The sequence below is a fragment of the Polistes fuscatus genome, unplaced genomic scaffold (genome assembly GCF_010416935.1).
Source record: "Polistes fuscatus isolate 324 unplaced genomic scaffold, CU_Pfus_HIC Scaffold3, whole genome shotgun sequence".
In the NCBI taxonomy this organism is placed as follows: domain Eukaryota; kingdom Metazoa; phylum Arthropoda; class Insecta; order Hymenoptera; family Vespidae; genus Polistes; species Polistes fuscatus.
Genome location: NW_025113107.1, coordinates 2,220,508 through 2,246,103, shown reverse-complemented (window position 1 = coordinate 2,246,103; position 25,596 = coordinate 2,220,508). Strand labels below are relative to the sequence as shown.

The following is a 25,596-nucleotide window of genomic DNA, read 5'->3' as shown; positions in this document are numbered from 1 at the left end:
AATTATTTTTACGTATTATTTATATCACGTTTAAACAAAAAATAATATTTAGAGTAGAACAATCTTTGTCGTATTTACTGACCAGCTCGAAATATTTGTCGAATCGACTGAAATTAAACGCGCTCGTCTTACTCGCTGTTAGAGAGAAAGGAATTGCATTAATTCAAAGGAAAAGAAAACCATAGAAAGAAAGTTAACAAGTTTCTTCTTTAACAAAGAAACAATAAAAGTTATATATAAAAATAATATATGTATGTTTGTGTGATTTAACTGATAACAAAAACGTATTACACCTATAACTTGAAAACAAAACGGAAAAATATTTTTATCCTATTTTGAGAGATATTCAACATATTTTTATTATTATATTTATTTATATGACTCACTGATTAATCTTATACTTCATAAGCATATCTCAATATAAATTATACTTATCATAACCCAGCTGTTAATTATATAATCGTCCCTATCGTATGGCCAGAAAAAATTTAATTACAAAAATACAAATGAAAAAAAAAAACCCAAGAAAGATAATCCTCAGTAGCCGGTTATTATCACCAATCATTATAAATCATTACTCTAACATTAATTTATCTCATGAAAATACGTACACATAGATATGTAAACATATATGAAAAAATGCGCATCTCGATCATACTACATCGATAGATTTCCGGTTAAATGTAACGAGAGAGTTGCGGATATCTTTCTTAATTAGAAAGAATAGAAAGGAAAAAAAAGAAAAGTAATAAAAGAGACAAAAAAGGTGTGCACAGGCTTCGAGCAAAACTCAATCCCTATCGAGAAAGAAAGTTGAACCGTTCGAGACAATTATCAGCAGGAAAATAAAAATCGGTGCTAGAAATTCACATCCCCCGTTTATATATATTATATAATATAAGAACATATGTATGATATATACAAAGACCATAGGTGTAGGAATGATATTATAACGATAGAATGATACATATAGAACTATAACTAGAAATCGTTCGATGAAACGATGAAAACCGTAATAGGGATAAGGACAGAGAGAAATGCAGGCAGGTGACGTTGGCATGTACACGATCGACACATGCATATACATACATACATAGGAATCATATCTATATTGATAGTAAGTGTACACACACAGGGTGAATGAGAGAGAGAGAGAGAGAGAGAGAGAGAAGCGTACCAGGTTACAGATCTCCCTTTATATTCCTCGTCCTTCACGCGCGAGCTTCGTCGCGATCCCCGTTGTGTACGAATTCGCGTAGTAATTGATTCATGATAGAACCGCGGATTCAAACACGATCCAGGCTACGGGTTTGATATACCGTATAGTATTCTCTCTCTACCTTCCACCTATTTTCTATCTATCTATCTCACTCTCTCTTTCGGTGTTTATCTGTCTATCTATCTATCTAACTATCTATCTATCTGTCTGTATCTATCTGTTTTACCCTTTCCCCTTTTGCATCATATGTATGGATGAATATATGTATATGCGTTTCGTATGTGTATGTACGAATATCTATGCACGTATGTTTGTTGTATGTACATATGTATGAATCTATATTTGTTTGTATGAATATGTATGTATGTATGTGTGAATGTATAGATGGATGTGTTGGATGTGTTGTATGGATTAATGTATGATATGTATGTGTGTGTGTGTGTATACATGTGTATCGGTGCAACGATGCGGCCTGCAGCGTCTCTCTATTATGTCACTGACGTTGCAACGAGGTGCATCAGGAAGCACGACCAATGCGGAACGAGTGGATAATGATCGACTGTATTTTTATCGGAGGCGTCGAACGATTCCCGGCCGCGTTGACGAGCACCCACGGAATAACCTTCGTAGTTTCGAAGTGACCCATTAAACTGAATCTACGGATACGCGTACTTCGCTTACCTATATCGGTTATATACAGATATATATATATATATGTGCATTTATGTTACTGATGTGATTACGTGATACTAATGTGCCTAGATAATACATGTAACGATATTTGATATTATTATAATGATTTTTATCTTGTTTTCTTTTTAATAAATGATTTGTATAAATAAATAAAATATTTGATATGTTTGAATGATTTTATTGTTGAGAAAAAAAATATTAATATATAAAATTAATAGAAAATTAAAATAATTTAGGATACGTACGTATACAAATTAAATTCATGTAAGAATACGCTATATTAATTTAATATAAATTAATATTATAAAATAAATCATATATCAAATACTACTCTTTACGACTGATTACTCTTTTTATTAAAATTTATGAATAGAAAATAAAGAAAAATGTTTAACACATACGTATGTATATGTATGAAAATACGATATTATTTTAGAAATTTCTCGTTTAATTAAAAGAAAAGAAAATAACTACAATTATTATATGCAAAATATAATTTGTACGATGAAATTTCTTGGAGAAAAATGAATGAAGATAATCTAGATGATAGTTGGAAAGGAATAGAAGACGTTTCTAGGAAAAATTCGTAAAAGAATCAAAGGGAGAGTGAGAGAAGGGTATCGAGAAATCAAACACGGACCTTTTTAATACTCCGTCGCTTCCAATGTCCGGTCATCCTATGGGATCTTTCTTTCTCTTTCTCTCTCTTTCTATCTCTCTTTTTCGCTCTTTCCCTCGTTCTTTTCTATTATAACACGAGGCGCATTGCAAACGAGGTGCATCAGGAAACGCGACCAATGCAGAACGACGAGTGGATAATGATCGACTTTTTTTCTTTTTCTTTTTTTTTATGCCCACCCCTTTCTACAACGTGGAGATCGTTCCACCGACAAAGTCACGGCGAACCCTTTTCCTCGACGTCCCGTAGGGAACGTGAAACGCGCTTTGTGCGTCGCGATTCCGCATTTCGTTCTCCAAGAGAGCACAATGCTCTGCCGCCGACAAGAGAGAGAAAGATAAAAAAAGATAGAAAGAGAGAAAAACTACATACGTAGTAGTCTTCTTTTTACACTGAAAGAAAATCCGCGATTTCGTATAATATTACATCATCAGCTAGATGCTGGCCAGAACTGTACGGAAAATCCGCGCGCCACCCTACCCGTTAATACAAAAAGTAGAAGAAGAACAAAAATAGAATAAAAACGGACAAAAAGAAGAAACGGAAACAAAAAAAGGAAAAAAGAAAAAGAAAAACGGAAGAACAAAGTTATGCTAGAGTGAAAAGGTGGTAGGTTTGGGAGGACGGGGAGGGGCGTGGGTGGGGTACGGAGGTGGGGGTCTAGGTAAAAGGACCAAGGCTCTTTTGTCCGCGTATCGCCCAACGAAGAACAACAGACGGGAATGCGGTTTGTTAGCTCGACAGAGTAATAACGCATAGAGAATTCCGATAGTCCTCGGGAAATTGAATCCTAGTTGGCCGTGTAACGAAGGAAAAGGGGTAAGGGAAGAGAGAGAAGAGGCATGGGGAAGGATAGGGTAAGCCGAATTAAGAACCATTTATATCTACAGACATTGAACATATCCTACCAGACGCGACTAATATTTTATATTTTAGGGAGGAATATTATTTATGCCTTCATGTTTAATTCCTTTTGAAGAATATTTGTTCTATAAGCCAAAATAATATAATGGTTCGTGATTTTTCTAGACCTGGGTGTCATTTATATCTGTATTGATTGAAACTGCACAAACTTTCTTGATTTTATCTGGTAGGTATTAAAGTGTATATTATATGTTCTAATATCAGGCGTAACCAAGAAATTTTGCGACGTTTTTAATCGATAAAGATGTATGATAAACAAAGTTATAAACGGCACGAAAAAACATTTTTGATTTGTCAAATAAAATTTTAATCTGTCGATGACAATTTTTGAAGTTCTCTTTTTTTCTTATTAGGTAAAACAGGATGTAATTTTTGTTTTCGAAGGAAAATAAGGAGAATTTGTCGAAAATTGTGAGGAATGAAGAAGAAGAAGAAGAAGAAGAAGAAAGAAGAAGCGGTGATTCGATGATAATCAGTTGACTTCAAGATTGTCACCCGAGCGTCTCGACTTCAGTGACGCACGAATGGGAAGACGGAGAGGGACGGGTGAGCAACAGCGAAGTAGAGCTAAGCTTTGACAGCTGAAACGCGATTACTCGCGCGTTAAATTAATCCAATGACGTGACAATGCGCGACATTGCTGCAACGACGAAGTAAGCTGCTGTTCAGAAATCGACGATGATTGGACGACGGGCACGAGCCCTTCAAAGGAAAAAAATAACTATTTTTATATTATTATATTAAAACTTTTGGCCTCCGTAAACAATTTGAAAACAAACAAAGAAAAAATACAAAACTTATCGATAACATTGCAAAAAAATAAATGCAAAAAAATAATAAATTGTCTATATCTCTGTGTGCTCTCTCTCTCTCCGCGAACAAGCAAATAAATAAAAATAAATTCGAAAAAATGATGATAAAATCAATTATAAAGTCGTACAAAAATATATGCAATAAAATAATTAATTTTTTTTTAACTCCGTCGTTTTTTCAAAGCAAGTAAATAAAAATAATTAAAAAAAGAAGATAGTAAAATCAATTGTAACAATTTGTAAACAAAATATATGCAATAAAATGATCAATTTTTTCTCTCTCTCTCTCTCTCTTGTTCTCTCTCTAAAATCAAATAAATACAAAATTAAAATATTGTTTATATGTTTATAAGAACATCGCAAAGGTCTTGTCTTCTATTGAATTTATACTCCTTCAATGTATGCTCGGACATGAAAGATCTTGTTAAACAGACAACTCTTCTTATTTTATATTTCATTTAATTTGATTAGATTTGAACTTTAATAAATAACGATCTAACTAAATAGAAAATTACTGAATGAATTCTCACGAAAGAGAGTATAGCAAAAGCCAAGTGATTTTCGGCAAATCGGATACACGAATATCGCGATATATTCATTGTACGATAGAAGAAGAGAGAGAAAGAAGGAAAGAGAGAGGGAAAGAGAGAGAGAGAGATGGGATGTTCCAGTCTCGATGAGAGTATCCATTATCAGGTTATAACGAGTCGACACAGTAGGAACGGTTGGTGCATTGTGATCGCTCGATGATAATTTAATGCAACGACGAGTCTGTGCGCAAATGAACGTCCGGTCATCTCTCTCTCTCTCTCTCTCTCTCTCTCTTTGTCTCTCTTTCTACATATGTATACACATCTATATAGATATATTTCTCTTTCCCTCGGCCGGTCGTCGCGATTCGTGTTAACTCGACTCAACGGGGATGGACAACGAGAACGAGGTGCAGCACGTTTAACGCGGAGAGCACCGGTCATCGAATCGGCAAATCATCGAATCATCCGCGGCACTCGACAACGTAACAAGTCAACAGGCGGTCGTTATGTATATTGACGTATACTTGGCCGCGGTTACACCGTCGATGCTTGTTTCTATTGACAAATACCCGTCATCGTCATCGTCATCGTCATCGGCATCGTCATAGTCATCCTCATCCTCATCCTCATACTCATACTCATACTCATACTCTTCCTCATTCTCATCCTCATCCTCCCCATGGTCGTCAACGTCGTCGAAACGACTATAACGCATTGCCGATCAATTCATTTTCCATACTATACGTCAATTGTATCAATGATTATTCAACGATAACATAACGATTTTTGTTCCTTTTTTTTCTTCTTTTTCATAAACTTATTGTTCTTTTTTCTTTTTTAACAATTTTATTCTTTTTTTCCAATCATATGAAATGTATCGAACAATTTTAATAATCGTACGATTTGTTTTATATATTTCTTGAAAATTTGAAATCCTCTTTTTTTCGAGCTGTTAATTGTACTCTGTTGTAATTAAAAAAGGGATAAAGTTGTTTTTTCTTGAAATTATTTAACGAAGATAGCTTTGTTATATTTCGAACACGCGAGAATAAGGAAATAATACATGAAAGGGTTGGAAACTCAATAGAAAATCGAAAGGTTAAGGCGACGGTGTCACGAATATCATTTTTTTCTATTCTACAGGGCGTTAGAAATAATCTATCCGATGATAAAATAAATAGAATATATAATAAAGTACATTAACGAAACAATTGAAAAAAATTCATATTTTATTTTAATCTGTTTAGATCGCAATCGAAACAACTAATAACTATACACGAATCATTTACACATTAATTTTATAAATTAATTAAACGATCCTAATCGAGTAAGGTAAAGAAAAGAAAAAAGGTATGAGAAAAAAACAAAAACAAAAAAAACAAAAAGAAACAAAATAAGGTCAAAGTGTAAGAACTCGCGTGGAGTTTAATTAGATCGATGAAAAAAAATTTCTCTTAACACCCTGTAGAAAAGTTAGATGGTTGCTTAGGAAGTTGATCACGAACGTATGCGTGGTAACTGTTATGCGATCGTTCATAGATCGCGACAAGTGGCGAGAGAAGGTAGTCACGATACACACTTCGTGTGTATGGATGTATTCATATATATATATGTGTGTATATAAGTAAGTACTTATATCGTGAAGGTAGAACGACTACGCGACTACGATTACGATGACTACGACGACGAAGTCAATAATATCTCGAAACACAAAAGGGCAAGCCGGTAGAAGAGAGCGTCGAAACAAATGAGGCGCCTATGCGTGACAGCCCTTATTGCTGTGCGACGGTACATTGGGTCCTACGTTTTCCACGCTCCCGATAATAACCAGTTATTGTTCGTTACATACGTATTTGCATGTTTTCCTCAGCTATATTTTCATCTAGTAGTTAGATATTTATGTATATGTATATGCGCGCGCGCGCGCGCCCGTATGTGCGTGTGTGTGTGTGTGTGTATATATATGCATGAATATGATCTCGCGAGAATGGCAATAAAAGTTTAGCGAGTAACAATTTCTTCATTATTTTTCTTCTCACGTGTACCTTTTATTTTTTGTGTCGTCAGATTTGAGAAATTATTTCTGAGATAAAATTTATTGTATTATTATTATTATTATTATTATTATTATTATTATTATTATTATTATTATTATTGTTACTTTTAATTTGAACGTAAAGAGGATGTTAACTTTTGTATAGGAATAGTTTCATATATTAACGATTAAAATGTCATCGCTTCAAAGTAAAGATCGCATCATCAAATCCCCCTTTACACAATTAGTACGTCCAGAAATACCTGAAATTCGAGTAAAGTCAAGGTGTAATTTATTAAACGGCGTTACACGTAAAAGCGCCGACGGCTGACTGGACGAGAACTGTAAGCTCGAGGGAGGAAGATTCATCGACTCCTCTCTACAATCTAGCTCGTCCTACCCGATTAATTATGGTTCTTCGAGAGAATTCCTCTTACGCCCTAAAAAAAATCCTAAACTAAATGGAAGAAGAAAAAAAAACAAACACAAAGAAAAAGTCAACTCGTTTGTGAAGTCCACCTATCCAATTAATTCAAAGTTGGCAATTTCTAGCTGGCGGCAAATCATCAAAGAGAGAATACTCCAACTTATGATGTTGATAAAACAGTGATGGTCTAGTGATATTTCACCAGAAAATATTGTCGAAAAGTGTTGCAATGGAGGAAAATAAGAAGAACTAGAAGAAAAAAGAAAATACGACGGAAAAACGAAAAGAGGCAGAAATAAAAAATGGAGACGAAAAATATAGAAAGAAAGAGAGAGAGAGAGAGAGAGAGAGAGAGAGAGAGAAGTGAAAGATTCGCGTCGCAAACCCGGGACATGAATAAGCCAACGGGCAAAGGTGTGGTTCCCAGGCGTTCGCGGTAGGAAATCGCTCACCGGAGAAGAAAGATGGAGAACAGAAGGCAGGAGAGCGAACCAAGACGTGATTAATATAAAAGTGGGCGGAGCCAGGCTTGGCCGGAAGTGGCCGAAGAGGGATGCTGTGCCGTGCGCCAAGCAAGCGCGAAAACGGGGGCGGGGAGGGTTTTCACATCGCGCAAGTGTGGTTGCTGCTCTCCTCTTTAACGTGTTAGCGTGTGTGTTTCTATACTATCTATCTTCTTTCTCACTCTTACACACACATATTTGTATGAGTATTTTCAATGCATTTACTTCCGTCTACCACGTAGATCGCATGTGCGTGCACCTACATAGATCTCGAAAGAAAACTTGGAGGGGATGATGGGAGAAATACGACGAGACACTTCCATCCATCTATCTTAAAATCTTACCCCTTCTCTTACATATCTATTGTTTATTCTAAAAAGAAAGAAAAATAGAATAGAATCCAATAATCTTTGACATTGATGCATCCATAATAATTTGTATATTTAAAAACAATAATATCGCGATACCAATGTTCGGTGTATTTAGTATCATAGAAGATAGTATTATTCGAATTTTTGCTGAGATGATATTTAGAAAGCAGATGGCTGCTGCAACGTTGGCAACGAGGAGGAAGGGAAAAATAAAAGGAAACGGAGAAAGAAGGAGGAGGAAGAAGAAGAAGAAGAAGAAGAGGGGTACCAGGATTGGAGAGAATATGGGATCGAAGGGAACCAACAGGACCAGAAGCAAGCTTTTCGGAGACTAGAGGGGTGTAAGGGTTGACGCGTCCAGGGGTGGTCAACCCCACCCGCTTCTTTAACGCCCCCAAGTAGGATAGGACCGCCTCCGTCTCCGCGTTCGTTCCACCTACTACACCCCGGGATTCCTGCACTCTCCTACCACCTACTACGCCATCCTAAGACCTACACCCCCTTCGTCTACTACAGGCACTAGCCCCGGACCAACCACCCTCACCAACCTCCCACTCGCCTCTCATCTCCTCCTCAACACGAGACGGTTGCTCGGTTCTATCTTTCCGGATAAGATAGAAAATATATAAAATAAAGAAGTAGAAATTGTTTTGGTAACATCAATCGGAATACGTTAGATACATAACGAAAAATAGGATACAGTTGTTTATAATTATTAAAATTATTAATCGGAATAAAAAATGAGTTCGATGAAACACTTAAGAAGATGATCGGTGATCAAATGCGATTCCAAGTAAATTGAACAGGGGATAAAGGGAGTAAGTCTGGTGAATGTTAGGATGAATCACGATAGCATTAGATAATTAGCATCAACTCCAGCCGACGTCATCCCGCTATACGCATAGTTGCTACTGCCAAGAATTATTTTTAGGTAAAAATGTGTATACTGTTTCTGCACTCTAAGTCGTGGTACGTATTTAGTTACTCGAACATAGTTAATCTTGGAACGGCGTACCGAGATTTATTTCGGCGACCATTCTACTCGCCCCGTACACCTATTCGTCTTGTCGGAATCGTTAAGCTGTCATTTCCACGAATTTCGCGATATGCTCGCGAACGAACAAATGATAGAACGAAACGATAGTAGAAAGGTAAGGTTTTAGATCATTCCAAAGGAAAAAACATTATTTATCAACATCGCATCGCACGTAAGACGATATCAACGATGAGATTTTTTGATCTTTCTTTTTTATTTTTTTTTTTTTATCAAGAAAACATAGAAGAAGATAAAAGTAGTAGAGAAAGAAGGAAAAATTGAGAAAAGAGAGAATTGAAAACTAATCAGTATGATATAAAAAAGTACGCTTTGTCACACGAGTAGAAGGATGAACGAAACGTTAAACAAAGATAAACCGTATTATCCGTCTCAATCGTTTATTACCCTATCTCTTTAACTTTAACGTTGAACTTACTCTTTCTTTCTTTCGTTCTCTCTCTCTCTCTCTCTCTCTCTCTCTCTATTTCTTTTTTTTTCTCTTTTTTTCTCTAGGAGAATGAAAAAGAGTTGAATGAAAACAACCCAGGATATACGATTACCGAAGTGACGAAGTTGACTCGAGCATTCGCATTCCTTTATTCGTAAAGTATCGAATCGATTTCTTTTGTCATACTCGTGAGGAATCATTGTTTGTCAGCATTAACTGTAACCTAAGGTTTTTAAACGATCGTTCTTCAGTGGACTTGCTTCCGATCGATATTCCTGTGACGTCTTCGAGCAAGGTCATTTACGATATAACCGAATGCGTTCTTTTCTTTGATATCCAACTAATGCTAACATATAAGTTATCGACATTAATCTAATGGATGAAAATAATGAGATCGCAATCATTAATTACAGATATGTATATCTAATATATATGTGCATCGCAAACACCACATGGAGAGTATTTAATCTCTTCAAGGTCTTTCAGACATATGCAGATATTTAAATTTTATACAAAAACAAAACTTTTAAAAATATCAACTTAAGAAATTTTGATAAAAATAAACATACAATTGTATTAAATAAATGTTCAACCCAGAAAATAATTATTTACCTTAATGAAGAAAATAATATTAAATTGCCTATATGAAAATATAATAGCGTTGCTTTAGAATTTTCTTTTCTTATTAATCCTAAATAATTACTAAAGTAAAACACAAAAATTCAGCCTTGAAGAAATTAAAATGTAAGTGATTGAGGAAGAAGCAATGAAGGTGACGAAGAAACTAAGAAAGAGAAAAGAAAACTAGAAAGAAAGAAAGAAAGAGTTTGGATAAAATGCGACGAGTGAAAAAATCTCGCGTAAAATTGTTCGCAGTAGATGGGGGCAGGTAGTCAGACAGACAAATAGTCAAAGAGACAGTCAGACAGATAGTCAGGCAGTCAAACGGGCAGGCAGGCAGGCAGGCAGGCGATCAGACAGGCAGACAGGCAGGCAGACAGTGCAGTGAAGACGGAAGTAGTGTTGCAGGATGAGTAAGGCTACCTGGACGGGTCTCCAGCGTGGCTCCAGCATGTCCCGCTTCCTCCTCGTCGACTCGCTCGTGGTTGCTCTCGGTCGTTGTTGCTCCGTCCTTCTCGACTCGCCAAAAGATAATAAAAGAAAGGATCAACCAAATGCTTTCCTTCCTTTCCTTCTTCTTCTTCTTCTTTCTCTTCTTCTTCCTATTGTTGTCCGTTATCTTTCTGTCGTTCTGTTTCTCTTAATTTCTTCTTCTTCCTTCTGCCAAGCCTGTCCTCCTCCCACCCACCCCCTCTCACTCTCTTCTCTGTCCCTTTGCTACCACGTTTCTAAACTTTCTCCCTTTCCTCTCTCTCCCTCTCTCACTCTCTCTCTCTCTCTTTCTCTCCTCTTTCTTCTTCTTTCTTTCTCTTTCTCTCTTTCCCTTTCTTTCTATCAGAAATACCGCGCGTGCTGTCACCCTCAGCCACGTGTTTGCCGGCCGCCAGCAAAAGAGAAATAGAAATAGATACGGAAAATCGGAGAAAAGGGAGAGGAACGAAAAAAAATAGAGAAATATATAACAACGTTTATAATTGATTGTTAACACCAATCAGTAAATGCAACCACTACTTTTTTTTTACAAATTCCTCGTTGATATGTGCCCCCAACAATGTTTCAACAACAACGACGAGGACGACGACGACGTTACTGATGATTCCTCAACGATCGTTTCGATGCAAAGAAAACGATTAACAGACTCCTCTGTCAGACGTTTCTATTGTTGTTATTGTTAATATCGATGTAAGCCACGTTGAAGTATATCTATTCTTCCTTTTGATCCTTGTCCACAAATGGTGACGAGAGTAAAAACGTGATGGGATTTTGAAACTAAAGTTCTAACGCGTTTACTAATTACATATACATATACAACATATACAACATATACATAGATATATACTTAGAATGGTATATATGTATATATCATGTATATATACGTTCATATATATATATATATTATATATATATATATATAAATATATATGTATATATATTTATATATATGTGTGTTTGTGTGTATATATGTTTTGGTATTTATCTTTCTCTCTCTCTCTCTCTCTTTCTCTCTCTTTCTCTCTCTCTCTCTCTCTCTTTCTTTCGTATTCTATTTCGTATTTTTTCTTCTCTTTCTTTCTTTTTGAGAATATATGCGTGCCGATGAAGAATAAGGGGTACCGCGCGCCGGTGGGTGCCGTCGCGACTGTGCGACGCTCGGCGGCAGCTTAGCCGCGAAACCCTCCGGTTCTCGCGAACACGCGGCTACTGAGTCGGCGCACTGTGCAATCCGTTCCCGCTCTATCCCCATCTCACTCTCTCCCTTTACACACTATCCCCACTAACCGACCACTTCGTTTATCTTCTTTGCGCCCTCACGACAACACTCTCTCTCACTCTCTCTCACTCCTTCCTATCTTCCTCCTTCTCTTTCTTATCATTTTATTATTCTTTCCCATTTTTCTCTTCTCCCTTCTCTTCTTATTTTTCTTCTTCTTATTTTTTTCTTTTTCTTTTTTTTCCTTTTTTTCTTTTTTTTTGGTTTTATATTCAAAAGCTTTTGTTTATTTATTTTATATTTTTTTTTATTTGTTCTTTTTTTGGGGGGGTTTATATTCAAAAGCTTTTGTTTATTTATTTTATATATTTTTTTTATTTGTTCTTTTTTTTTGGGGTTTAAATTCGAAAGCTTCTGTTTATTTATTTTATATATTTTTTTTTTATTTATTTAACGAGGAATTAAATCTATTTGTTCATATCAATTTTTCTTACGTTCGTAATTCTTATTCTTTATCGTTAATTATTATTTGGAGTAATATTATTATAGTATGGGTTTTTTTGTATGAGTTTATTATTTTATTGGTTATGTATTTATTATCGTGCATATTTTATTACTCATTAGAGATATCTGTACAATTTTTATAGTTTAAATCATATAATAAAATAATAATAATTCTCTCTATTTCTACAAAATATCAAATAAGAAATATATTATCCGAATAATTATATGCGTGAAATGTTTACAACTGTAATATATAATTAAAATTATCTTCTATATGAAAACTTATTAATTATATTATATATTATAACTTTTAAAAATCAACCTCATATATACATCAATAACCTATCGAAATCCAACAGAAAAGGAATACAAAATAATACAAAAATATTCTATAATAATAGAAAATGTGAAATTCTTGTATTAGAAATTCGAAGTAAGGATTTCTAATTAAAAGATAACGTACGTATCTCTCTCTAATAAAACGAACATTTATCTTTAGAAAAGGACGATTAGGAAGAAGAGAAGAAATGTTAGGACGTAGGAAACGTACGGGAGACGTCGGAATAGGTCAGCTTTAGTCTGGTCTTACGAGTAGGTCGAATCGATAACAATAACTACATGAATGTCTATACTCTGCTATGGCAGATACGTCCACCCCTTGGGCACGAAATACCTTGTGCTAATTCGATTCTCTCATATGGGAGTATTAGTGTCGTGATTCTTTTTAATCGTCGGCTTTGACGATAAGCAACGATTACTAGTAACATCAAAGCTAACAACTGAAACCGATAAAAATCCCATGGAATTTTATATTATAATAATTCTTATTATATTATTAAAATTATTCTTATTATTTTGAATTATAATTTATATATATATATATGTATTCTATAAATTATTTTTCACTAAATTTTATAAAATATAAAATATAAAATATTTACCAAACACAGAATGTCTGAAGTTTTTCCAAATAAACAGTGTCAGCGTATTCTTTCTACAAAAATAAGAATGAAAATGTTATAAAAATGTAGATAATTAAAAGCTCCATTACAAATTTATGACACAAAATTTTTGAATCACTTTATATTTTCTTCAAAATATTGATCACTTACGCGAATGCAAGATAAAACGAACCTGTTTCACGTAATTGTGAATAAACTTTCACAAAAAACTAACTAATGCTTGGACTCTTTTGGCAGAAAATCTACGTTGATACTCTTTTACAGTAATCCAAGTATTTCCGTCGCATAAACCATTATGCGTAATGAATGTCCGCGTATTCTTGGTTTGAAAATACTTTCAGTATTTCGATCGATAATATTTTACAAGGGAATTTCAAAAAAACTGATATCAATTGGAATTCGTTAAATAATTCGATTTGGAATAATAAACGTCATAAATAAGTATAAATAAAAGTGAACATAATAATGTATCGTCTTTAAATAAATATAAACATTTTATAATTAAAATCATAACTTTTGAATACAACTTTAAATGACTTATACTTAGAGAACATATTTTGTTTGTCCTTATTTCCATGCATAAAATATACTAACACCGTTTTACTGGGAAAAACCTCGGACATTTTGTATAATAAAAATTCTTATAAATTAATAAAATGAAAGAGAAAGAGAATGGAGGAAAGAGAGAGTGTATGGAAAATGTGATAGGCAAGATCGAAACTGTCAGAGCTATATTCGGAATGATAACAGAGGGTGAAGTATTGGACACAATGCGGAGAAAGCAGGTCACTCGTAAGGACTTTGAATCGACTAGTTTGTTGTTGTTGTTGTTGTTGTTCTTCGTTATTTCTCTTCGGTCGACTGGCCAGGACAATGTCGAACGAATGCGACTAACGCGCTCACATTGATAACGATTCCTATTGGAGTGAAAGAGAAAGAGAAGTGAGACAGACATGTTCGAAATATCTCGATCGAAGATATCAACACACTGTCCTATTTTCCAAAAAAGAGAGAGAAAGAGAGAGAAAATCTTTACTTAAAGTAGTATGACTCATTAACAATTGCAAGTAAACCGAATTCAATTTGAAATAATGTATTATTATAAATTTGTCTATAATTTACGAATGTTCAATCACATTATCGGTCATAATATTTTTATTTTATTTTATTTGTTTTTTACTTTTTTATTCAATTATTTAAGAATTTTTTAATAGCTATTAATGTCTAAAAACAACAATAATTTTAAATTTACTATACTATTTAAATTAGATGCTATGTTATTCTATAAACTTCCATCAAAGAGATATTTTTTTCAATTAATTTTTATGTTTTAATCCATATATATATATGTATATATATATGTACAGTTTTTTTAATATCGACTGATCAATAACAACAACAATAAACTTCAATTTTAATTAACAACTATATTAGTCACTGATTTATAATCCACTCTGTAAATAAATACACGCATACACATATATACGTGAATAAGAAAAATAGAAACAACAAAAAAGATGTTTACTCAATATTAATCAATGATCAAAAATCACAATAAAAAAAAGTAACGAACACAATTCGTTAAAAGCTTCTCTCTCTTTCTCTCTCTCTCTTTCTCTCTCTCTCTTTCTTTCTATATCTATTTCTCTCCCTCTCTCTTTTTCTCGGTCTCGCTTTCAAAGCAACCGAGAATTCAACGAAATATCGCGCAAACACGGCGTCATACTGATGAAAAGATTGTCAATAGCCGTCCAACACCTGTTGCACGAAGTTTAGCGACGAATTTTATTCTCACGCGTACGCCCGCTTGTATTCGTTTATTGGCCTGCGGATTTCACGGTTCGCGACGCACGCACTCACTCATTCAAATATACATACATGCACACACACACACACAAATATGTATGTTCTACGGTTATCGAGATTGCTTTTCGTCGACACAGGTTAACGCGCGAACGCGAATGACACGAACTCTCACTTTAACTCGCTTGATTTATATCAAAATAAAACGATCCTTCTCCGCCACAATTTGATCCCACTGTCACGCCTCAATTGCTATAACTAAATGTACATATACATGTAGGATCAGGTATGGAGATAGCAAATAAAGTTGATAATAGGTTTATTAGTGAGTATATTGTGGAATTATCAATACAAACAAAAGAACGGATAAGTATTTATTTTAAACTAAAGAAATTATAAAAATTAAATGGAACGTCTTAAACGGCTACTAGAATTACGTCTTACACGTCTTTTCGTCTTACACGTCTTACATGTTTTACACGCCCTTTCGTCTGGACGATCTGCCTACGACTCTCTCCCTTTACTTGTCCTTCTTTTCTTTATTTCTTTATATTTGTTGCAACGGTTTTGCTGCGTTGTTCCACGCACCAATTACACACACACACACATTCATCTCCATCCTAAACAAACAAATCGCTGCACCGTACCGTTGCTTATCGACTGCGGCCTGACAAAAAGAGAGTTTCATATTTCGTCTCCACATACATATACACACGTGTAAATATGTGTGTGTGTATGGTATCGTCAAATTGTTAACCAACTTGTTTGTACAAACGTATGCGTTTCTTTCATTCGATCGAATTGTTAAATCTACGATTAAAACAAACAAACTAGGATTTTCCATCCATCTCCTTCTCACTCACTCTCTCTTTTTTTAATATCGACATGGGATTCCTGTTTTTAGGAAAGGAAATATTTGTATATTTGTGAGTAATATCGCTAAATGAAACTATTTTTTGTTTGGTATATTTGAGAATTTTGGTTGGATAGGAGGAAGAGAAATTGAAATTCTTTCATTTGTTGGATATTTCGAAAAAATACATACAAATAAAGATATTAATATTGTTTTATATATATTCATGAAAAGAGAAATTAATATAAATTTTTTGTCTGTACGTAGATATTAGACCGTAGCGTAACTAATTTCCGTCATATTATTTCTTTGAACATAATTTAAAAGTGTAATATAATTATATAGACAAAAATGGATATTATTAGAGGCCATCGGTATTATTTAAAAATTTATCTTCTATATATATTTTAATAGAAAATTCGTTGATTCCGGCAAAAAATGTAGGAAATAATATTGTAGAAATAATTATAGAAAATGATTTCGACGTTATTCGACGATATATTCTTTTAACGAAATATTCCATGGCCGACGGAATAAAATTTGCGAATCATTTTAGATTAGGGACCAAATTTATAATTACGTTGACAGAGAAAATCTCCTCTATTCGAATATTATATTCATTACAATAATAATCATAGATTAAAAGAGTAATTAAAAATACGAGAGAAATTCGAAGATTATGGGGAATTGGTAAGCTTAAGTGAGGTGAGATGTGGTAAAGTGAAGTGAGACGAACGGGGGGTAAATCGTAGCGGAGCTTCAATCTAGAGGAAAAGCGTTAGAGAGGTGCATTTCGTAGTGTTGTTGATTTTTGCATAATTTATCAGGGTTGTTTGGTTAAGCGAGCCGTTAGGGTGAGAACCGTAGCCGTGCCCCATAGTTGCTCTCCATAGGGCGACAATTTCAGACACCCTTCGCCAAGATGATTAGCATCCTCCGCAGGGACGGATTTGCTTTGACAAAATTTCACCTTCTTCCTTTTATTTTTATTTCTTTCCCTACTCTTGAATTTTCATTATATACCATTTATTTATCGATTGTAGGAATAAAAAATGGAAAATAAAAATTCGTCTATTTTAACAATTTAATGTAACAAATAAAACGAGCTTCTCCTAAACTCGATTGTAAGAAATTAATTATTCTCAATGTTTATCATAAAAATCAATCAAAATTTGCATTAGAAAAATTTCATCTTTCATTATACACGATTTATTTATCAATCATAGAAATAAAACATATTATGAAAGAATAAATTTGATTACTACAATTTAATAGAATTTAAACAATAATCATCACACAAATCTAAGAAATGGACTAATACAGAAAATATAAAAACCCTAATTGAAACTACTTTATCCATATATCAAAAACTTATAACAAAGAATAATTAAATCTTCCAAAGAAAATAAATTCACATTCCAGCCCCGTTGACTCCTTCAATCAAAAGAAAATATCATAAACGTTAAACCCATGAAAGAGCAGATTTTGGAATAGGTAAAATTGGTTGGTGAAAGGCAGCGGCCCTGAGTGGCACGTAAGCAAGCATATCGCGAGTATACGGTAGCGTTGTTGCGGATAGGAATGGGTGTCCACCCAACCCGGTTGGTATACTGGGCGAAGGGGTTGCTTTAGGGGGTGAGAAAGGAAGAGGAGAATGAGAAAGGAGAAGAAGGGAAGGGAAGGGAAAGGAGAGGTGGTCTTTGCGGGACAAGTTGCGCGTGGGCGAGAAGAGAGACTCGAAGGGAGGCTCGAAAGGGGCTCGAAGGGACGAAGCACATTCTATACTATACTACTCTACAATAGTTGTTTACCAGAGTCATACTGATCGATACTCGCTGTTTGCTATCAGAGGGAGCCATGCATGCCGGGCGCTACTTGCCCAACACCAAAAGTAAACACCCACCCCCGAGTGCTATCACCCCAACAACACTCCCACCGCATCTCTGCCAACCAGCGAATTCTCATTCACACACTCTCTCTCTCTCTCTTCTTGTGTTCCTATCTATCCGACGTTTTCTTCCTTTCTTGTTTCTCTTGGTATTCCTCTTATTGGCCTAACGAGAGAAACAACGACGTGCTTTGGTTAAACTTTGATACCGATTTTATTTTAACTGGGTCACTCTGTATACATTAACCTAATTATTTAATTATCGATTTAATATGTCAATAAGGAGGTAAAGATGGTATGAATTTTTGAATCGTCTTCTCATATTTTTTCGGAGCAAATAAAATATATATACAAAAATATTCTAAATCTTATAGTTTATTTTTTCAAATATTTAGATATTTAAAAAAGATTGATTCTATTCACGGGATGAATTGTACGAGTTCAGGGAAACGATCACGATAACCATACGGAAATAAGTTAGCCGAAATATCAGGGAGTGTTTAGAAGCAGTGCACGTGCGTATCGCGCTAACAACGACAACGTCTCTTCTACCCTCTCCTCTTATACCCTCCTACAAACTACCCTCGTAGGAAAAGGCGCGAACGCTGAGAGGGGTTTGTCTCGGAACGATCATAGTCAGGTCCAGGCCGTTTCGCCTCGTACATTTGCATAATAGCATCTATGCCGGCCGCGTCCGGTAACGCGATATACCTTGGGAAATAAAGGCGTTAAAAGGGGTGTAAAATGGACAAAATTCTATGCCTCGTCAGATTTTTTTTTCTTCCTTCCTTTTCTTTCCTTTTCTTTTCTTTATGTAGAATCTTTACGAGAGTGTTAAACGCGTTCACGTTACAGAAATCAATACGAAGTTCGTTTAAAGAGAGAGAGAGAAAGAGGGAAGAAAGAAAAATACAAAAACGAATTGTCTGAATTATTGTAAATAAAATTCGATGAAAATAATTGCAATAAATTCGTTTAAATCTTTCGAGTATATATTGATTACTTATTAAATTGAATAATTGTGATAATAAAAATATAAATAAATTATATTATTTACACTTAGTGGCACGATTTGATATTCTCTTGTAATTCACTGTTTGTGTTCTCTAATCTTACTAAAAATCAAACGAGTAAATCAAAAAAAAAGAAAATGATAAATAGGAAAAGTAAAAATTGTCCGATTTCTATCGAAAACGGGGTCCCTGATAATGATTTTAATACGGAGTCCGCGTGCGGAAAGGGCGAAACACGACGAAAGCCCGAAAGTCGCCGCAAATCCTGCGCAGACGGGAACAGAATAGGGAGACCGGTAAACAAACAGTGAAAATAATATAATTTACAGAGGATTAGGAACGGTTGGGACTGTATAAGGAATGAGAGAGAGAGAAGTAAAGAGAGAGGAGAAGAAGAGAAAACAGCGGAGAGCGGAGAGAAGGGGGTTCGAAAGGGCTAGAGAAAGGGCTTCGGTGCACGGAATAACTGTTTCTGGTTATAATTGATATCCCGGCAAAGCTCTATAATCTCACCCAGTCGAGTCACCACCCTCTTGAAAGTCGAAACCAGTTTCTGTCTTTGTCTCACTCCCACTCTCGCTCTAACTTTTACTCTTACTCTCACTCTCTCTTTTTCTGTCTTTCTCTGTCTGTATGGCGAAAGACGGTAGCCGCAAAACCACGCGGCACATTTCGTTCCGCTCTTATTTACGGAAACATTTTCGCTATAATTTATATCTAGTTTTAACTTTGACCAGACAATGCCTGGCATATACTTTCCACTTATTTCTCGAACATAACTGGATATCGAATTTATAGAAAATAATCGAGAAAAGGTAAAATACTATATTTATCTTTTTTATCAACCTAAAAGATTTTTAGACAAATTCTATTGCATCGAATAAAAATCTTTGTTTATTTTATCTTTATTTGTGTTGAAGTATTAACGTAATAGTCTAACGTTACCGGACGATGCCACCTATTTCTCAAAAAATAAAGAAAGAAATTTTAGAAAATAATCGAAAAGTCAAAATACAAAATTATCTTAATTTTTTAATCTAAAATATTACAAGACGAATGTTATTAATCGAATATAAATTATTCCTTATTCTACAGTTACTTAATATCGAAATATTTAAATAATAATCCAATGTAACCGACCAATTCCACCTATTCCTAAAACAAAATAAATAAAGAAATCCTAAAAAATAATCGAAAAGTTAAATTACATAGTTGACTACTTTTTAATCGACGAAACATTTGAAAGAAAAATTCTGTTAGTCGAATAAAAATTCTTGTTTATTCTATCCTTTACTCATATCGAAATATTAAAGTAGTTCCCAATGTTATTTGTTTTTTCTCCTTCTTATTTCTGAACCGTGAGTCGACAGCGTTAAACGGTGAATTTGATTTTTGACGAGACGGTGTTCGCAGCAGCGCGAAAATAACTTAACGAATATGTATGAAACAGAAGGGTGCTCTCTCTCTCTCTCTTTCTCTCTTTCTTTCTTTCTATCTTTTTCTCTCTTTAGAAGAGAAGGTATTCACCATCAGCGAGCTGCTGTACGAGGAGGGTAAGGAGAGGAAGCATCCAGATGGCGATCGCATTATTTGAGGGTGGTGGTGGAGAAGAGAAAGCAGAGACAGAAAAATAGAGAAAGATAGAGAAAGAAAAAGATAAAACAGAAACGAAAGCGACATGCGTCCTCTTTCTCTTTCTTTCTCTTTCGTCATTGGTTAGAAAGAGGCACCTTTCGGCGTGTTCGTTTCGTTTTCTCGCTTACGTTTCGTCAAACCGCAGCTGGAGATTCGTTGGAGATTCGTCGAGTAACGTCGAATAAAATAGAAGAAAGAGTAGGTGGATATGAGACGAAGAGGAGAGGGGGAGGGGGCGAGTTGGGAAGAGGGTGAAACACACAAGCGGAAGGAAGTAGAGGAAGTCAGGAAGAAGGAATTAGGGTGGGAGGTGGAGAAGAGAGTAAAAGAGGGACGAGAGAGGTGTAGGATGGAAGAAGGACGATAGGGTGAAAAAGGGGTGGAAAGTGAGGGGTTGAAGGGAACGAACGAACGGACGGACGAACGAACGAACGAATGAACGAAAAGCAACGTCTAGTGGACCGCGTAATTACGATCCCATTGAAGAAAATAGTAAAAAAAAAAAGAAAAAGGAAAGGAAAGAAAAGAAAAGGGAAAAAAAAGAAAGGGAAAAACAGAGAAAGAAAGAAGTTTGCAAGCTTACCGTTAATGCGGCCGAACTGTCTCTCGAAAAAATTATAAAAATCCTCGGACACAATGGAGTAACGGCTAATATTCCAGTTGAAACGATATGTGTGTGTGTGTGTGTGTGTGTGTGTGTGTGTGTGTGTGTGTGTGTGTGTAGTATGTATGCAAGAACGCGTCTAGATATTCGAGTGAAATAATGCGAACGAACGAGAAGAGAGTGTCCAGAACGTTTATCTGAATGCAACGAAATTCCTGAAAGTCTAACGATCCATTAAAGAATTGTACTTTTAACTAACGGTTATCATTATTTTCGATCTCTCTCTCTCTTTCTCTCTTCAACTTCTTTTTATTTTATTATTTTATTTCCTTTTTTTTCTCTTTCTTTGTAGGTTCTTGCGCTCGCATTCGATTTTTTGTCGAAATTATTTTTCATCAGTACGGTCTCGAGTGACGATACTACGTTCAACCATAAAGGGTTAAAAGAGATAGAGATAGAGAAAGATAATAAATTATTGTTTAGTTAAGTTTAGAAAGAGTTAACGTCAATGTCACGTTTTAGATTCACAAATTTTCTATCTTTTTTTCTCCAATCTATTTTTTTGTTATTCGCTGTGACAAATGAAGGGTAAAATGTGATTTCTCCGATACTGCAAAATCCCCGAGCCTTTCGTATTCTAAGCTTCATCTAATCCGTTGACAAAACTTCCGAAGGAGTCGGCCATTAAAAGAGATTGATCGTCATCTCGTCACACTCGTTTCTACCAATCTTCGTTTCTTTCTATCTCACTCACACTCATTCGCATTCTCACTTCGTTTGTCTCGAGAAGACTTAGCACATTTCAAGGGAGTAATGTTTTCTCTCTTTCTCTCTTAAACTTAGTTTCTCAGTAAATACCTGATCCACGAGGAACGACGAGACATTAGTCATGTATTTAAATCTAGCTCAAGGGTAGAACAACGATTTGAAACCGACTAGTCGAGGGTAGAAAAGAGAGAAAGAACGAACATTAGAATGTTCTACAATTCGATAAATACGAGCCCTTTTAAATGTACCTTTTCATTATCGAATAAACCCGAAAGAACGATATCCGAGAGAGACAAAATATTGATACTTATGCGGAGAAAAAAAAGATAATATAAAACATAATCATCAAATATAATTACTGAAAGATACTTACATCCGAATCAAAGAAACGTGAAAAATGTTTCCCTTTCTATACGTTCTATGCAATATACGTTTATGTGAATCAGCATATCATCCACATAATGATACAGAATAAAATGATAAAGAATATTAAAAACGAGTCTACTCATTAGAAAGCAGTTAAATTCTTCGGCATGAGAAACTCTCCATAGTATATATAATAACCGTTAGGGGTTTCGATAAAAACCAAGAGCTATGATGAATATCGTAGTCGGTAGTTAACAAAAAAAAAAGAAAAAAAAATTTTTTTTGTCTCGAGAGAGATTTCCAATGAATGAAAGAGAGGATTATCCACGGATTGTATTCGATGTTGGTTAACTTAACCGATCTTACCTTTTTATCGTTACCAAATGAAAATACATGCACCAAGAGGACGAATGATTGATATCAAAGAGTCAAGAATATCAGGCAAATGACAGTAAGGAATGAATTGCGACCACATAGCACACGGTTGATGGGTGATGGTGACTATTCCACAGTTGATGTTGCTGTTCGCAGTGTAAAGTAGTGGGGGTAAGAGTAGGGGTAGTCATTAGAGATCCGGTGGGGTTGCAGTCACCTCTTAAGTCTCGACCCTCACCCAACTACGATCCCTTCTTATCCGAGGGGAATTTCTAACTGATTTACGAGAAAACAAGACTGTTTCATATTTCTCTTGTTCCCTTGGCGCCACTCTTGAAACTACCACCGACATTCTTCCTTTCCACCCGTCAAAGTCTTTTCTAACGTATCTCGTTTTCTTATTCTACTTCTATAATCGATATTAAAATATAAATAAATAAAAAATCAATATATGTGAGGAATTAAAAATAAAATGAAATATAATTTTTATGTATCAAAGTCCTTGCTTTTATCAATAAAAGTAAGTGAAATATAATAAAACTGTTTTGTGTCTAAGTCTTCCTATATTCAATAAAAATAACAAGAGAGTAATTAAAAATAAAATTTGAAAAACTAGTTTACATCCAAAACTTTTCATAAAATCAATGAAAAGAAATAAAATTAGGAATAACAGAAGAAATGAAACAATTGTTTTATATTCCGAAATATTTTATTTTCTTTTTTTTAAGTGAATGAATAGGATGGAAGAACGAACGAACGATGGATAAAAATTCAATAGAAATAAATAAAAAGTGCAAGAAATCTTTCGTATAGCAAGTAATATTGAAAACAATGTGTTCAAAAGGACATTTCACGTATTTTTGAACACATTTTAAACTATATCGGTCCTTTCATATAAATCTTCTACTTGAAATCTACTTAGATACCCTAAACCGTCGCGGCTAGAATTTACCCTCCTGAACGTTCTCAGGATCCAAACAAGTCGCACCGCTTCCGACCCTCCCGGTTGACTTGACTGGTCAAAAGAGGCGTTTCCCGCAACAATTGATATCGATCATTGCGGTATAAAAGTTTTTCTTTTAGTTTTCTCTTTCTTTTATGAAAGATTTCTTTATTTAAATATCCGATCAATGTCACTTCCAATTATTTGTATCCTTTAATTTGTATTTTTGATATCTATGTTTGAAATTATTTGAAAACGTGATAATGAAATTATTAACACGTTTTAAGATAATTTAAAAACGTAATTAAAATTTGTCAAAAATCTTAAGTAATTCTAATAATTTTAGAACCCTAAACGATCTTAAATAATTTCAAAATTGTAATCAAAAATGATCGATGCAGTTGAATATACGTTTTAAGTTAATTTAAATTCTATGATTTAATTTCTTTAAAATTCTTAGAGAATTCTGATACATTTTGGTAACCGTAATAAATCGTTAAAAATATTTGTTAAACTCTGACGCAACCTAATTCAAAAATTATCGGATTCCCTCAGATTACTGAATGAACCCTAACAACGTTTTAGATCTTCTAACATTTTAGATAGAAGCTCCCTAGCACTACGATATATTCAAGAAATGGTAAGAATCGGGGGAGGTTGATGCTAGTGACAAAGGGGTTAGAGAATAGTGGTATAAGGAGTGAGAATGAAAGAGAGAGAGAAAGAGAGAAAAGATAGAAAACGGGAGCTACATTACGAGACATCCGTCCGCTCAGCACTAATGATAATTAGAACGTTAAGACGACGACAACGACGAGGACGAGGACGAGGACGAGGACAAGGACGAGGACGAGGACGAACGTGAATAGAACGAATGGGTTAAAGACAAAGAGATGCAAACGAAAAGAGAAAGAGAATTTTGGGAGGTAATCATTTAGGCATGCTCCTGAATAGAAATTTTGAAAAATTTTGAATTTTCGCGAATTGGCTCATCGAAATGACGAGTATTAAAAAATTCATAAAATTAAACGTATATTTTATTAAACATTTTCAATAAAGATTTACTGTTGCAGAAATAACATGTACACGTATGCGTGTGCGTATGTGTATATAACATTTTAAAAGATTCGTTTTTAACCGTAAAAACGATTATATGATTAACATTTTAAAGGATCACTGTGTATTTGTATACGTGTATGTGTATATATGAATGTGTATTAAAAAGAGAAAAATGTAAATCATTGTTGTTAACCGACGGATTTCTATAGGAGACAATAAAGAGAGTGAAAGAGAAAGAGAGTGACAGGGGAGGGTGGGTGGAAAGAAAAAGTGGAGAGGATCAAAAAAGAGAAAAAAAAAGAAAAGAAGATAAAAGTGGATTAAAAAAACGAAACAAAACGAAACAAGAGAAAAATCGGATAAAAGGGGTAGTAGGAAGCGACGATAGTACTTACGGTTAAAGAACAAGGATAATGCTGAAGGAAAATATGTTAAAAGCTATAAAGTTTATTTTTCTCTTACCTTCCTTTACATTCCTTTTTATTCTTTTTTTTTTCATATTCATTTTATACTAATTATTTAACAATTTTTATTTTACTTTCATTTCTTCTATTATTATATTATTTTATTCTTATATTAGAAATTTAACTTTTTTGTACAACAATTAGACTATTATATTATTATTATTATTATTATTATTATTATTATTATTATTATTATAATTGAAAATATTTTTAATAAGAAAATTTTATTTTTTATATATAATAATTTTACACTTTTATTATTATTCTATTGTGTTTATTATTATTTATATTTCTTTTTATTTTCACTAATCATTCTTAATATATTTTTATGTAAATTTTTGTATTAT

The 25,596-nt window shown here is 34.3% G+C and overlaps 1 protein-coding gene across 13 annotated transcripts in view; it reads right to left on the bottom strand.

Moving 5' to 3' along the window:
• LOC122519827 (forkhead box protein P1-like) overlaps positions 1-11,651 on the bottom strand; it is a 267,674-nt gene extending 256,023 nt beyond the window's left edge. For 8 of the 13 annotated variants that reach the window (XM_043639563.1, XM_043639565.1, XM_043639567.1 and 5 more), the window contains exon 1: positions 10,725-11,651. In XM_043639563.1, coding sequence (XP_043495498.1) covers positions 10,725-10,754 — 30 coding nt within the window. In that variant the 5' untranslated portion in view covers positions 10,755-11,651. The remainder of the gene's footprint in view (positions 1-10,724) is intronic. The other 5 variants (XM_043639568.1, XM_043639570.1, XM_043639572.1 and 2 more) reach the window with 1 other exon arrangement.
• Between the last annotated feature and the right edge of the window lie 13,945 nt (positions 11,652-25,596).